Source organism: Dendrobates tinctorius, unplaced genomic scaffold, assembly GCF_039654945.1.
Source record: "Dendrobates tinctorius isolate UK_male_01 unplaced genomic scaffold, ASM3965494v1 ptg000144l, whole genome shotgun sequence".
In the NCBI taxonomy this organism is placed as follows: Eukaryota; Metazoa; Chordata; class Amphibia; order Anura; family Dendrobatidae; genus Dendrobates; species Dendrobates tinctorius.
In genome coordinates, this window is record NW_027361811.1 from 6,994,677 (window position 1) to 7,011,509 (window position 16,833).

Sequence of the window (16,833 nt, forward strand, 5' to 3'; positions counted from 1 at the left end):
TTTTTTTTGTATCCCACAAAGCGTCCCCGACGGTATCCTACAGCTGTTTATACTTGCAAGCTCTGTGATGCCCTACTTGACTCAATACCTTCTGCACATAAACACATGAAAGAAAAGAGGCACAGGAGAAATATAAAGGTGAGTCACTATTTTCTCTTAACTTGCGCAAAGCTATTGCTTGTTCCATATTAGAATGGATTGAATTGTAGCACACGGCCAAGCTATACCGTATGTCAGATTCCTTGTGATTCTTGTATAAATATAATTTCTGTAGGAGAAAAGAGAAGAGGAATTGCTAACGACACTGCCGCCACCAAAGCAGCCTCAGCTACATGCCATTAGTATTGCAATAAGCAAGGTGGTACAGGAACACGGCTTAAATGAAGATGACATGGCTAAGAGACTGTCCACGGTGTCCGCCATGGAAACGGTCATTAAGGAGAAGCTCCCAGGTAAAGTGCATGTCAAGTACACTGAATCTTGCCTGAAGTTTAATCCTTAGAACCTGTAGCATTATTCATCTGAATGTTCACAAGGTAATAAACATTTTGTGGTCTATATTACACAATACAACTGCTGATCAGTAAACTTTTACCCACTCATTCACAATTGTCTTGCAGTGTAAATGCCCTCTTAGACTGTTTTTGGTGTGGGTGGTTTTAAACAAAGGGAGTAAAGGGTTGACTTGTGCTTAAGCTACTGTGAGGCTCAAACCATTTGTCACCAGATTGAGGTCATCTAATCGCGCAACCCCTGTATAAACGATACCTCCTCCTAAATGGCTCTACAACCTGCAGCTATATAGATGGGTGTACACAGGGCCTAATCTGTGTGCTCTTTCTTAGGATGTTCTTTGAGGCTCTATGGATCCTCTTGCAGCAGGCTGGGTTTCAGAAATTCTGATCTGAACATAGACATTCAGTTTCCTGACTCTGTAAGTTACCTGTGCTTTGATAATTGTAATATCTTGCAATGACTTTCTTCTCTCCTAGAGAAATAAGGCAGTTAGGGATTTATCATACTTTGTGTAAATGTTCTTGACTTTTCTTTTGTTACTACTAGATGAATCAACCTGATGTTCTTCTAATAGTTCAGGAAAGCCTGAAACAAAGCGGTAAGATTATATTTTTTCCCTTAGTTCACATGCTGTTATAGATGAAAGCTATTAAGCTGGATATGTGTGTTAGATGGCAACCACTGGCTCCTAGTTTACTGACTGTTTAATCTTGATGCTTCCTTTTCAGATTTATTCACAGACTTTGAAGCTGATTTCCATGCCAGGGTGCCTGTAGTGGTGTGCAGAGAAAAGCAAAGGTCTGTACACAAAGATTTGTAATTGTTTAAAGGGAACCTGTAACCTCCCAAAAACTGGTTACCTACATATAGGGGTATTCTTCAGGTATTGTAGTTGACTTACTGGTACAGTGCCTGCAGGAAGGAATTTAAGTTCTATTCACCATGCGTCCACTCTTCCAGACATTTTTATATATAACTTTTTTTTGGAGGGGCAGGGGAGGATGAATTGTGCAAATTTTAATGCTCTTTCTTTAGCCAGGAAAATGCCTGCATCTTATACTTTGCAGTCAGAGCGAGACCCTCCTTACCCTTAGCTCAGCAGTCTGGCATAGTGGTCATGACTTGATCCTCCTGATCAGCCTGAGTATTGTGCATCAGTACATAGTGTCTGACCAGGAAAGACGGGAGAGAAAGTGCCTCATTAGATTGCCAGACTGCTCTGGCGCTGTCCTCATACTGCTATATAATGTGCCGTGCTACCTCTCTTCTTTATACTCTTCTTCCTTACATATCAATGAAGCTCCAATCATTGGCACTAAAATGGATAGTGCAGAGCAAACTGTTGGGTCTTCAGCATAGACAAGGCAACTGCAGTGGGAGCTGTGGTAAGGGAGACTGGCACTTAATTGTTGGTCTGAGTTATAACACACAATGTATAAAGCCAAAGCTACTGATGGGGAATCTAGATTGTGAGCCCCAGTGGGGACAGTGCCAATGTCTGTAAAGCGCTGTGGAATTAATGGCACTATATGTGAGTAAAATAAAGTACAGACTGTTTTGATATTTAATGAGAACAGTCATGATTTCTGAAGCCTCAGTAAATGGTCAATATGTATCGGCAATGTCTGTGCAAGAGCTACATTACATGGAAGTTTTAATTCTAGTAAATGTTTGGCGATTTTCCTTTTGTCTGAATTTAGGTGTGTCCTATACTCTGAAAAATATAGTAGTTTCAAGACTCATTGACTAGTATAGACCTATAGCATTTTGTATAATAGAAAACAAAGTATCACTAAGGCTTTTAGGATATTGTACTTAGAGTGCCTCATTGGTAGCAATCAGTCAAGCCATTACCTTGTTAAAGAAGCACTTCCATTAATTTACCTTAATGTGTTGCAGTCATCATATTATAGAGCACTGTGTACTCACACTTGCTCATTTTTTTTCCCTTTTGCCCAGTTAATTCTTTTTTCTCGTTCGGTTTATGACATCACATGATTAGAAATGGACTTGGCTGAGTACTTATCTCTACACGGTGTGCAGAATTATTAGGCAAATGAGTATTTTGATCACATCATCCTTTTTATACATGTTGTCCTACTCCAAGCTGTATAGGTTTGAAAGCCAACTGCCAATTATGTAAATCAGGTGATTTGCATCTCTGTAATGAGGAGGGGTGTGGTCTAATGACCTCAACACCCTATGTAAGGTGTGCTTAATTATTAGGCGACTACCTTTCCTTTGGCAAAATGGGTCAGAAGAGAGATTTGACAGACTCTGAAAAGTCAAAAATTGCAAGATCTTGCAGAGGGATGCAGCAGTCTTGAACTTGCCAAACTTTTGAAGCATGATCACCGAACAATCAAGCGTTTCATGGCAAATATCCAACAGGGTCGAAAGAAGCGTGTTGATAAAAAAAGGCAGAAAATAACTGCCCATGAATTGAGGAAAATAAAGTGTGAAGCTGCCAAGATGCCATTTGCCACCAGTTTTGACAGATTTCAGAGCTGCAACGTTACTGGAGTATCAAAAAGCACAAGGTGTGCCATACTCGGGGACATGGCCAAGGTAAGGAAGGCTGAAAAACTACCACCTTTGAACAAGAAACCTAAGCTAAAACGTCAAGACTGGGCCAAGAAATATCTTAAGACTGATTTTTCTAAGGTTTTATGGACTGATGAAATGAGTGACTCTTGATGGGCCAGATGGATGGGCCCGGGGCTGGATCAGTAAAGGGCAGAGAGCTCCACTCTGACTCAGATGCCAGCAAGGTGGAGGTGGGCTACTGGTATGGGCTGGTATCATCAAAGGTGAACTTGTGGGACCTTTTCGGGTTGAGGATGGAGTGAAGCTCAACTCTCAGACCTACTGCCAGTTTCTGAAAGACTCCTTCAAGCAGTGGTACAGGAAGAAGTCAGTATCGTTCAAGAAATGCTTAGCTACTTACCGGTAGTGGTGTTTTTCAGGAGCACATGACAGCACCACGAGAGAGGGGATCCGCCCTTCAGGGACTGGAAACCTACAGATGCATATATGTGTATATATTCACACCCGTGGCTAAGGCCTAACTCCCAAGGGGGGAAAAAAGGTGCTGATCCATACGTGTTAAAACGGAGAAAGGGAAGGAATGGAAAGGTGTTGTCGTGTGCTCCTGAAAAACACCACTACCGGTAAGTAGCTAAGCATTTATTCAATCGCCACGACAGCACCATGAGAGAATTAGAGATCTAAAGAACCTAGGGAGGGACAGCTGCCTCAAGCACCTTTCTCCCAAACGTGAGATCGGAGGAGTCACCCAAATCCAACCTATAGTGTTTAAAGAATGTAGATGGAGAGGACCACGTAATGCCTTACAAATGTCCTCGATGGATACCTCCGACCTTTCTGCCCATGATGTCGCCACAGCTCGAGTGGAGTGTGCTTTTACACCACCTGGAGTTTCTGCGCCACCTGCTGTATAAGCCAGAGAAATTGCCTCCCTAATCCACCTGGCTAAAGTGTTTTTGGACACCCTAAGCCCTTTCCTAACTCCCTGAAAGTAAACAAATAAGGAATTGTCCCTTTTCCAAGAGTCTGTGGCCGTACTATAAGTAAGGAGACACCTTCTTATGTCTAGGGAATGAAGTTTTTCCGCTGACTGGCTAACAGGATTTGGAGGGAAGGACTATCTCTTGTAATCTGTGAAACTTTGAAGCAACCTTTGGCAGATATATGGGGTCTGGTTTTAGTACGACTCTATCTTCCCTAAGCTGAGTATACGTGGGAAGTCTAGAGAGCCTGCAGATCACTAACCCCCCTGGCAGATGTCAGTGCGACCAGTAGGGCTGTTTTGAAGGATAGGATTCTAATAGGGACAGAGTCAATAGGCTCAAACGGGGCTTCTGTTAAGGCTGATAGCACCAAGTTCAGATCCCATGGAACTAGTGTCTTAATGATGGGTCTGGACCTAGCCGCTGCCTTTATAAATCTGGATACCCAGCAGTTGCCCGCTAGGTTACAGTTGTATAGTGCCCCTAGGGCTGAAACCTGGACTCTGAGTGTGTTTGTGTTTAGTCCCATCTCTAATCCCTTCTGCAGGAATTCCAAAGTCTGGTTAATACGAATTCTTTGACCAACCTCTGCCCCTGAGGCTGACAAGAATTTTTTCCAAATCCTGACATAGATGTTTGTCGTGGAAGGTTTTCTGCTTTACAATAGTGTTGATTAATACCCTGGAGAAACCCTTCCCACTCAGTAGTGCCCCTTGAAATTCCAAGCCACTAGATGCAGATTGGACACTCGCAGATGGAATACTGGACCCTGGGAGAGGAGATCTGGGAGCTCCCGGAGAATTCATGGCTGGGTCACAGACATCTTCCTCAACCAAGGAAACCACGGTCTACTGGGCCAGAATGGAGCTATTAGGATTATGTGAGCCCTGGCTTCTCGAATCTTCCTCAGCACTATCGGTATTAGATTCAGTGGCTGGAAGGCGCAAGCCAGGCCAAAGTTCCACGAGATCAGGAGAGCGTCCACTGCGTGCGGGTTTTCTCTGGGATCCAAAGAACAAAACTGATGTAGTCTGTTCTTTCTTTTGGCAAACAAGTCTATTTCTGGGGATCCCCACGTGCGTATGATCTGCTCGAAGACTGCCCTGTTTAGTACCCATTCTCCTTGTTTGAGCTTGTTGCGGCTTAGGAAATCAGCTGTAATATTGTTTCCCTTTTATATGGAGGGATGTAAGGGATAGTAGATGAACCTCGGCTATCTGAAAGATACGATTTGCCACCTCCATTAATGCCCTGGAGCGCGTTCCCCCTTGGTGGTTAACTTAGGCTACGGTTACCTGATTGTCTGAGAGAAGCCTGACATGTCAGCCCTGTAGGGACATAAGGAAACCACTTAGGGCCCGTTCCACCTCTAGTAACTCCTTTTAGATTAGATGAGTACTCTTGTTCATATGGTGACCATGCCCCCCCCCCCCCCCCCCAAACCCTTGGGACTAGCATCTGGGGTTATGATTCAGGAGATATGATTTACCCAGGGAACCCCTCTACGCAGGTTTGGTATGTGAGTCCACCATCGTAGTGATTATCCTACGAGTCGGTACAGTGTAAATCTTTTCTCTAGGTGACCTTCTAGCCGACAGGTGTTATGCAACACATCTCACTGCAGGGTTCTGGTGTGGTATTGGGTAAAGAGAACCGCTGGTATACATGAAGTGAGTGAGCCCAGTAGTGACATTGCCCCCCCTTAGAGTGACCGAAGGGTTCTGTATTGCCCTGAGTGTTTGTCGCTGAATACTGTCCACTTTTGATTCTGGTAACCGACATTCCTGTAACTTGGAATCTAGAAGAAGGCTGTCTTAATGACGCTCTGGGTAGAAGTGTAAAAGCCTGCCTCCGACCTGGTCTGTAAGTCATTGCAGCTTTCTGCGGTCAGGAGGAATTAAACACATATCCTCTAACTTTCCTCCTGCTGCAGTCATATCTCGTTCTCTCTCTATTTGACCACCTTCGGTCGAACCACCTTCTGTGATAGTCCCGCCTGTATGAAGGTCTTCCCAAGTAAGGGAACCGTGCTGTCGCCCGCTTTCTCCAGCAGCTTGTCTAGCACTGAGACAAATGGATGTCCCCCTTCACAACAAGGGATATTGCACAGTTTTGACCTGACCTGCATGTTACCTGGCCAACACTTCAGCCATATGGCTCTGCGGGCGGCTTTAGACAAGGCCGCTTATCTGGCCGCTAGCTGATGCGTCTGAAAGAAACGCCACTGCCCCCTGGATCATAGGGAAGGAGGAGAGGATCTCTTCCCTAGGGACCTTGTCCCTGAGCTGTTCCCCCTAGACGGTCTAGCCACACCATCAGAGACCGGGCTGTACACGTGGCTGCAATAGCTGGCCTAAGTGATCCTGCTGAAGTTTCCCAAGACTCCTTAAGGAACACATCAGCCCTTCTGTCTAGTGGATCTTTTAAACTACCCAAATCCTCAAATGGTAGAGAGGTTCTTCTACAGGCCTTGGCCACCGCCACATCAAGTTTTGGGGCTTTATCCCGTGTGGCTGACACTGGTTCCTCGAACGGGTAACTCTTTTTAAATGCTGGCAGTAAGGAACCCTTTTTTTTTTCGTTTTTTTTTTTTTTTTTCCCACTTCTGTGTAATCAGGGAATTTATCTTGTCAATGACTGGCAAGGATCTACGAGACTTCCTGTCCAGTCCTTTTAAACATAAGATCCTGCATGGATCTTTCCAACTGGGGCTTCTCAATGCCCATGGTGGTGTTCACCGCTTTCACGAGCCGGTTTACCTGGTCGAGCGGGAAACATGAGCGACCTGCTCTTGCCTCTGAGGACGACTAGGATGAAGGGGATGAATCTGATCTTAGTTCCCTGAATCGCTCCCTGAATCTGAAATCGGGAGCCCGAGTTCTACCTCTCTAACCCGTCTTTCCTGTTACAGGGCTTTAACTGAACCCCTGACCTCCTGTCTAACCAACTCCCTCAGAGTGGTGGTCAGGTCTGGAGTCTCCTCCGCTATCAAGCTCTGGATGCAGGGTCTGCATAGCTTTTTCCTGTGGCCATCAGGGAGAGGAACCCCACATTCAGCACACTCCCTGTGCTTGGGTTTAGCGGAACTTTCCCTTGATAGATAAGGAGATAGGGAACATAAGGAGAGAAAATACATCACCAAGTGAACTTTCTCGAAGATCACTTACTACAGGCAGGGGCTAAGTGGTACTCTAGTCTGCGGGGGGTCCTTCTTAGCCGATGTGTTTCTGCGGCCTGAGGACCTGCTGGACTTAGCCTTCTCTTTTTGACTGGCCTTGGCTCCTGTAAGGCGGCTACTGCCAGTAGACCACCGTTGGAAAGCTGAACCGTGAGGCTTTTGAGACCAGCTGCTCCGGCGAATGCTGCTGCTGCTCCGGTGGATCAATTATGCACAATGGGCCTTGAAGCACCCGGACGCCATTGCAGCACCTTTTTAAATAGCCGGCCATCCCCGATGGTACCCACCATGGATGGGGCCAGCAGGCGAGTCCGGGTGGCCTGCCCGGTACTGTAATGAGCGCTGGGGACAAACCCCCAGACTGCGCTCCCCGCTAGGCGACATCCAGCATCCTTCTCCCCCACCCACCGGCGCCTACCCGGCCCCGTGCAGCGTCATGCCACCCGGAGAGGCCCACGTTTCAGTCCTCACAGCACATGCCCAGGTGCGTCATCCCCTTCCGACGCGTCACTATGGACGCGCCCCGACAGTGGCGGGCACACGTTGAGATCGCACCGCCAACACCCGCGCGAAGGAGGAGTACTTCCCCCCCCCTCCCCGGATGCTGTCGGCCCAGGCCCGAAGGAGGAAGGCCCCCGGCGCGCATACTTACCGGTACGCGTGGAGATGGGGCCCCATAAATCCAGCCCTCCCCCTGGAGGGTGCCTTGTCCTCCTGCCGCCTCACCAATAGTCCCCCTGCTGTGGTCGCTTCCAGGACACTGGACAGGCTGAGGCAGGGGCCCTCCCGCTCCTGAGTCGACCAGCCGGCCCTGGGATTCTCTTCCATCTTCTGTCGCATGTATGTCTGAAGAGGTTCACCTGTCAGGGACAGGAAACCAAACTGAGGCGAGGGAGAGGGCTGCCCTTTTTGTGGTTGTAGGTTTCCTGTCCCCCGAAGTGTGGATCCCCTCTCTCATGGTGCTGTTGTGGCGACTGAATAAAAACATGATTTTCATGCAGGACAATGCTCCATCACATGCATCCAAATACTCCACAGCGTGGCTGACCAGTAAGGTCCTAAAAGAAGAAAAAATTACATGGCTCCCTTGTTCACCTGATCTGAACCCCATAGAGAACCTGTGGTCCTTCCTAAAATTTGAGATCTACAGGGAGGGAAAACGGTACACCTCTCGGAACAGTCTCTGGGAGGCTGTGGTGGCTGCTGCACACAATGTTGATCGTAAACAGGTCAAGCAACTGACAATCTATGGATGGAAGGCTTTTGAGTGTCATTGTAAAGAAAGGTGGCTATATTGGTCACTGATTTTTCCTTGTTTTGTGGTGTGTTTTTTTGTGTTTGAATGTCAGAAATGTCTATTTCTAAATTTTGTGTTATATTGGTTTACCTGGTGAAAATAAACAAGTGAGATGGGTATATATTTGGTTTTTATTAAGTTGCCTAATAAATCTGCACAGTAATAGTTACCTGCACAAAAGGATATCCTCCTAAGATAGCCAAATCTTAAAAAAAAAAAAAAAACACTCCAACTTCCAAAAATATAAATTTTTGGGTTGATTGAGAACATAGTTGTTGTTCAATAATAGAATCCTCTCAAATACAACTTGCCTAATAATTCTGCACACAGTGTGTAGAAAGAGGTCATCAGGAGTCAGTGCAAAACACTATGGCAGGGGGGAGGAGGGAGCAGATGGGATAGACTTTTAGCCCCTTTCTGACATCGAGCGTAAATATACGCTGAAGTCTGATTCCCCCTGTTTGGTGTGGGCTCCGGCGCTGAGCTGCACCTTTCTGGGCTCGTGTTAGCTGATCTATACAGCTGACATGTGCCCGCAACAGCCGTGGGTGGAATCGCGATCCACCCATGAATTTTAGCCCGTTAAAAGATGCTGTGCATTTATGTCAGCAGCATTTAACTTGCACTTCCTGCAAGCGTGCTGGAAATCCTGCTCACTGGTGACTCAGTCATGTGATTGCAAGTCACCAATGGCTTGGCATGACAACCAGAGCGCTCCAACAGACCTCTATAGTTATCACTGCCGGATTGCTATGAGTGCCGCTCGGTGGCCGGCGCTCTTAGCAAGTGAGCATTTCTTCTACAAACAGGCGATCGGATCATCTCCTGTATGTAGCAGAGCTGATGGGATTATGGCAGCTTCTAGGCTTCCATGGAGACTATTGAAGCATGCCAAAATTAAAAAAAAAAAGTTCAATTCACACACCTTCGCCAAATTCAAAATAAAAAAATCAAACTTACACATTTGTTATGGCCGTGTTCAGAATTGCCCAATCTATTAAAAAAAAAAAAAAAAAATGTAACCCAATTGTTAAACGGCGTATCTAGAAAGTCAAAATGCCAGAATTTGTTTTTTCTTGGTCACCGCAACATTACATTAAAATGCAATAACAGGTGATCAAAAGATCATATCTACACCAAAATGGTATCATTAAAAATGTAATCTTGGCGCGCAAAGAAATAAGCCTTCAGCCAACCCAAGATGACGAAAAATGGGGACGCTACAGGTATCGAAAAATGCGGATTTTCTTTATCGCCTTATTGGGGGACACAGATTACCATGGGTGTATGCTGCTGCTGATAGGAGGTTAACACTATGCAAAACAAGAAAATTAGCTCCTCCCCGGCAGTATACACCAACCGACAGGCACCAAGTACCTCAGTTTGTGCTTAGTGTCTGTAGGAGGCGGACCGGGATCTTCCCAGATCCCACATTTAACCTTTTTTCCTTTTCAGGTTTTTAGTTGTCTGTATTAATGTTTTCACTTTATTTTTCAGATACAGCAGCAGGAAACGGGATGTGAGTTCATCCTGCTTTTCCTCTTTCAGGCGGCTGAGCGAGCAATGTGGTATTGTCCACATCGCAACTCTCAGGACCGCAGGCAGGACTTTCTCCTATCACCCTCGGGTGCTATATGCTATTGACGGGTGGCCGGTCCTAGCCGATTCCCCTCCTCACCCCTCTCCCGGGACAGGGCTGAGAGGAAGACGGCGGTCGCCAGCGGTGACGTTTCCCCTGCCTGCATGGGTTGGAGCCGTCTTCTGCACCACACGGACATGGTGCAGGTACCGAGGATCGCCTTTCCCAGCGGCCTGCTCCCTATCGTGGGCCCCTGCGGTCATCCTCCTCAGGGACGTCAGGTAAGCTGATCTGATGTCCTCTCCAGCCCCGCTCTCAAGAATGGCAGCCTGACCCACTCAGCTCTGCAGCTGTTACTGCAGTACAGCGCTGCTTTAAATGCCCGCCCTGCAGCCTCCCCACACACCATCAGGGTTGGTACCTTTCATCTCCGTTTTGAATTTCCCTCCAAGTGCTCTGTCAGACGCGCACTCTTCTACTATCTCCGGGGGTCCAGTGGTGGTTTCCACGTGCAGAATCCTGCCCTGTGCATTCCCTGTCCCTGCGGCTGCTTGGCTCCGGGCGCGCCGTTGCTTGTGAGTGCAGAGGGAGCGCTTTCACTTCATTTTCAAAGCTGCTTCTCTCCCTGCACGCGCTTTCTTCGCGCGCTTTCTCAGCCTATCTCAGGGCTGCTTTCACTTCACCCCTGTCAATGACATTAACCGCGCCCTCCCTCTGTCCTCTTCCAACCACGCGGTTTGGTGGTTAAGCCCCACCCACCGCTAGCGTCTCTTCCTGTCCTTGCTGGATATCATTCTTCCTCTTCACTGGATCTCTGCCTGGGGGACACGACGCTGGGTTTTTTTTTTTTTTTGTTTGTTTTTTTCGTCTGCTTCTGAACCTTGGTAGGCTCGGCGCTGTCCAGTCTGACGCTAGAATTGGCTCCCCACCGCAGTTCCATATCAGATAGCCTTTTCTCTACCGCATAGACATATGCCCAACCCTGCAGGGGTGCTCTGTCCTAGACCCATCGCTATTCACTACGCCTGCGTGCGCTGTAAAAAGAAGTGGGCATTGGGTTAGTCATCTCCCTTCTGCCCGTCCTGCAGCCCTTCCTCCATGTCTGCCCCTCAGGAGCACTCCGAGCCCCGGATTGAGAGCACCCCACCCCCTGAGTGGGCCGTTGCAATGTCTCAGTCGGTCTCTGACCTGACTAAGGTGTCTCAGTCTCTGGTCCAGGTCTTAGAGCGGTTGCCCCAGCTATCTCCAGCCACCTGTGCGCCGACTGCCCCTCACGGTGAGTCGCCTGCACCTGACCGTGAGCCTCAGATTGACAAGCCGGGTAGGGGCTCTAGGAAGCGGGTCCTGTCTGGCTCGTCTTCCAGCTCGCAGGGTCCCTCCGCTTCTCCCAGGCTGCGCTCTTCGTCTCCATCCTCAACAGACGATCCTAGGTCAGACGATCTGGATCTAACTCAGAGGCGGCCAACATAGCTAGAACTCGGGATATGGTAGATAGTCTCTTATCAGCTATATTCCAAACTCTCAAGATAAAGGAAGTTAAGGCACTCCCTCAGGAATGCTCTGTTTCCTTTGAGAAAGTGAGGCCTCCATCTCGAACCTTTCCTAATCACAAAGAGTTTGACACTTCCTTAGCCAATCACCGGCAACATCCTGAGAAACGTTTTTCAGGCCGCAAGTACTTACATGTACTATATCCCTTTGATGAGGATCTAGTCACGAAATGGACCAAAGCTCCCGAGGTAGATCCACCAGTTTCTTGTCTTTCCTCTAAGACGGTTCTTTCCTTTCCGGATGGAGCTTCGCTTCAAGATCCAACAGACAGGCAAATAGAGTCATTGGCTAAGTCAATTTTTGAGGCATCCGGCGCCTCCCTCTGTCCTATTTTTGCCTCCGCTTGGGTGGAGAAAGTCATTTCGGCTTGGGCAAAAATTCTGCGCAAGGGCATTTCAGCGGCAGCTCCTCAGGACGAGCTGGCAGATTTAGCAGACCAAATTAATCATGCGGGCAAATACCTTTTGGCCGCCTCCTTGGACGCTGCTGGGTGCGTAGCAAGAGCTAACAGCAACATAGTAGCCATACGCCGCATTCTTTGGTTGAAGTCGTGGATTGCGGACACCACCTCAAAAAAGTCGCTCACCAACCTGGCGTTTCACGGCTCTAGGCTCTTTTGCGTCATGCTGGATCAGATAATCTCGGATGCCACTGGTGGAAAGAGTACTTCCCTTCCTCAGTCCCGCCCTAAGAGGTTCTTTAACAGGAAGGCTTCTCGGCCATTTAGGTCCTTTCGCCCCTTCTCTCCCGCAGAAGGTTCATCCCAGCAGGACCGGCACTCTGCTTCCAGAGACCGGAGAAAGCCATCTTATAAGCCTGCTTCCCGCTGGAGAGCCAGAGGTCAGCCCTCCAGGTCATCAGGCTCCCGATCCAGTAGATTTTCGTCTAAGTGACGGGTCACCCCCACCTGGAAATCTTTCCACGGTGGGCGGCAGACTTTCCTCTTTCAAGGACGCATAGCTATCCGTTGTCGACGACGCTTGGGTCAGGGAAATCATCACATCCGGATACAATATCGAATTTTCTCCCCCCCCCCCCCCCCCCCCCCAGACAGTCGCTTCTTCCTGTCTCGATCCCCAAGACAGCTGTCCCAGATTCCAGGGTTCCTTCAGGCCGTCTCCTCCCTCCTTTCCGCCGGGGTCAGCGTTCCTGTTCCTGCAAACGAACGGTTTTCAGGATTCTACTCGAATCTCTTCGTAGTCCCGAAAAAGGACGGCTCCCTTCGTCCAATTTTGGACCTCAAGTTGCTCAACCGCCACGTGAGAATCTGCCACTTCAAGATGGAGTCTCTGTGTTCGGTAATAGCCTCGATGGAACCCGGAGAGTTTCTCTGCTGTGTGGACATACAGGATGCCTACCTCCACATCCCCATTTATTTGCGACATCAGAGATGCCTCCGCTTTGCAATTCAGGACAATCACTATCATTTCACGGCTCTTCCCTTCGGCCTAGCAGCCACTCCCCGTGTCTCTACGAAGGTGATGGCAACAGTCCTGGCCATCCTTCGATCCAGGGGGATTCTTATCATTCCTTACCTGGACGATCTTCTGATTAAGGGCTCGTCCCGCCAAGACTCTTTTCAGAGTCTTCAGACAACCCTGCATGCCCTCGGCCGCCTCGGATGGATAGTCAACAAGAAGTCCATCCTGCGTCCTACCCAGCGTCTGACCTTTTTGGGCATGGAATTCGACACGAATCTAGCCTGGGTGTTTCTACCGAGGGACAAGTTTTCAACCCTTTGCAAGGGAATCCAGTCCCTAAAACGCTCGAGGATCATGTCCCTTCAGTCCTGCATGAGGGTCCTGGGGAAGATGATAGCTTCCATGGAAGCAGTGCCCTTCGCATAATTCCACTCTCGCCCTCTCCAGCTGTTCCTCCTGTCAGTCTGGGACAAAACCTCGTTTTCTCTAGACCGCCCCACTCTTCCTCTCAGAGTCAGACAATCGCTGACTTGGTGGACATTGCCGGCGTCAGTTCTCAACGGAAGGACTTTTCTTCCGCCTCAGTGGCAGGTCATCACCACCGATGCCAGTCTCCTAGGATGGGGAGCGGTTTACCATCAGAAAACGGCCCAAGGGAGCTGGAACGCCCAGGAGACTTCTGCCTATCAACCTTCTGAAGATCAGAGCAATCTTCCTTGCTCTCCTTCGTTGGCAGCATCTCTTCATAGGCAAACCAGTCCGCATTCAGTCAGACAACGCCACAGCCGTGGCGTACATAAACCACCAGGGCGGTACTCACAGCAGGCAGGTGATGTCAGATGTGGCAAGGATACTGCGTTGGGCAGAGCGTCACGTTCCGGCGATCTCCGCCGTTCACATTCCAGGGGTGGAAAATTGGGCAGCCGACTTCTTAAGTCGCCAGGGTCTTGCGTCAGGCGAATGGTCCCTTCATCCCACAGTCTTCAGTCAGATATGCCAGCGTTGGGGCACCCCGGATGTCGATCTCATGGCATCTCGGATGAACAACAAAGTTCCTCACTTTGTAGCCAGGTCCAGGGATCCTCTAGCCGTCGGTTGCGACGCCTTAGTAATTCCGTGGTCCCAGTTCCAACTGCCTTACCCATTTCCCCCCCCTTGCCCTAATTCCAAGAGTGGTCAAAAAGATAAAGTCAGAGGGCATCCCAGTCATCATAGTGGCTCCAGACTGGCCGAGACGTCCTTGGTACGCGGAGTTGGTGAACTTGCTCGCGGACGTCCCCTGGAGGCTTCCAGACCATTCACATCTTCTCTTACAAGGCCCCCTTTACCATCAGAATTCTCAGTCTCTGAGTTTAACGGCATGGCCGTTGAGGCCGCAATTCTGAGAGAATCAGGGTTTTCCAGCCGGGTCATTCAAACCATGATCAAGGCTAGGAAGCCGGCTTCCTCCCGCATTTACCATAGGTACTGGAAGGCATTTTTCCGTTGGTGCGATAACTATCTTTTTCCATTGTCATTCTCCATTCCATCGATACTTGGTTTCCTCCAATCTGGCTTGGATACGGGCTTGTCCCTCAGTACCCTCAAAGGCCAGGTGTCTGCCCTGGCAATCCTCTTCCAGAAGGATCTGGCTTCTTTACCGCAGGTGAAGACCTTTCTCCAAGGAGTTGCCCATGTAGCTCCTCCTCATCATTCTCCGATAGATCCATGGGATCTCGTTCTTGGCGCTCTCCAAAAGGCGCCGTTCGAACCAATCCTGGACATTCCTCTGTCCCTTCTTTCATGGAAGGTGGCTTTTCTAATCGCCATTACATCCATCAGGAGAGTTTCTGAGCTGGCGGCTTTATCCTGTCATTCCCCGTACCTTATCTTCCACCAAGATAAGGTCGTTCTCAGGGCAGTTCCTTTCTTCCTTCCAAAGGTGGTATCCTCCTTTCACATTAACGAAGATATCGTTCTTCCATAGTTTTTGTCCTGCGCCAGCTCATCCTCTGGAAAAGTCGCTCCACAAACTAGACGTAGTGAGAGAATTGCGTGTCTACCTTGCCAGGACCGCTTCTTTTCGCCAATCCGATTCCCTGCTTGTCATCTCTGAAGGTCGCCGGAAAGGGCTTCCGGCGTCCAAATCCACAGTTGCTCGCTGGATTCGTTCTACCATCCTTGAAGCCTACCGACTTCAGAAAAACGGCCCACTCCACCCGGGCTGTGGGGGCTTCTTGGGCTGTGCGACACCAGGCTTCGGCCTTGCAACTCTGCAGAGCCGCGATCTGGTCGTCTTTGCACACCTTTACGAGGTTCTACAGGGTTCATACCCAGGCCTCGTCCGATGCAGCTCTTGGTAGGAAGGTTCTGCAGGCGGCGGTCGCACATCGGCCGACCTAAGCCCTTCCCTTCTTTCGTTCCTTTATGGCTGTTCCCACCCTCGGGACTGCTTTGGAACGTCCCATGGTAATCTGTGTCCCCCAATAAGGCGATAAAGAGGAATTTTGGGTTCTTACCGTAAAATCTTTCTTGGAGCCTTCATTGGGGGACACAGCACCCTCCCTGTTTAAGTTGTACCGTGTTGGGTCTTCGAGTCCCTTGTTGGGTTGGCACATATGTTCATAGTTTTTGGTTGCTTCTCCTACTGCTTTTTCACCAACTGAGGTACTTGGTGCCTGTCTGTGGGTGTATACTGCCGGGGAGGAGCTAATTTTCTTGTTTTGCATAGTGTCAGCCTCCTAGCAGCAGCATATACCCATGGTAATCTGTCCCCCAATGAAGGCTCCAAGAAAGATTTTACGGTAAGAACCATTTATTTTATTTTATTTTATTTTTTTTTTTTAAAAAAACCTCTGCTTTCACATGGCCATTTTAAACTAAAAATAAATAGGTCATGGCTCTGGGAAGAAGGGGAGCAAAAAATGAAAATGCCTCTGGGGGTTAAGAGGGGAATGATTTGCGGTAAATGAGATTTCCTGCTTCTACATAGAGCACAGAAAAGAGAATTATCTGGGTAAGTCAGAATGAGCAATTGTAAGTACACAGTGCTAGATAATGACTGCAATATATGTATTAAGAGGATACAAGTTGCTTTGATGGGAGTCTTTTAAGTAATACTACTGTATAATAAAAAAAAATGTAAGCCATTTTTCTCCTCTTCAGTAATATTTTTCAATAACTAACGTTTTCTGCATAAACCTAAAATTGGGTGTTTTTGCTGTATCCTTCTACCCGTCTGTAGAAATGTGTGAAAGTTGAGTAAGCCATAATAAAGGCCTTGTTTTTGTTTTTTTTCCCTCAGTGGCCTTATATGTAAAGTGAGTGCAGGCAATGAGAATGCTTGTCTTGCCACCAACCTTTTGGCTGCCTTGGGCAGAAAAGAATCAAAGCTTGTACCTCTTGTGGTGGCTTTCCGATATTGGGCCAAGGTAAGTCTTGCTAATCTCGGAGGTTTTCTCCCAATATTGAGTTGATTTTAAAAATGCAGCTCTTGTGCCCATTGTCGGGCACCATCCGCCATAGGGACCCATTGTAAAGAAACAAACCTACTGCATGGTTTAAATTTTTGTGCAGTGGCCGTATGTATTGGGAAGTTCAGTTGGATGTGCTTTCTCATAACCTATCGCCTGAGGCAGCTTTACAGTATACATTAGAGGGGCAGGCGCACTATGGTCTAATGTACTGACTCGGTGTGCATCTAGGCTCACCAACCGGATCCAAGAACAATGTAGGCCTTGCTCCAGAAACCACATGTAAGTTATAGGCTACTTGCATATTTC

General features: G+C 48.3%; 1 protein-coding gene across 2 annotated transcripts in view; it reads left to right on the forward strand.

Moving 5' to 3' along the window:
- Nucleotides 1-16,833, forward strand: part of TUT7 (terminal uridylyl transferase 7) — a 149,666-nt gene that overhangs the window by 72,805 nt on the left and 60,028 nt on the right. For both annotated transcript variants that reach the window (XM_073545990.1, XM_073545991.1), the window contains exons 4-9: nt 22-138; nt 275-452; nt 846-934; nt 1,063-1,114; nt 1,245-1,314; nt 16,356-16,482. In XM_073545990.1, coding sequence (XP_073402091.1) covers nt 22-138; nt 275-452; nt 846-934; nt 1,063-1,114; nt 1,245-1,314; nt 16,356-16,482 — 633 coding nt within the window. The remainder of the gene's footprint in view (nt 1-21; nt 139-274; nt 453-845; nt 935-1,062; nt 1,115-1,244; nt 1,315-16,355; nt 16,483-16,833) is intronic.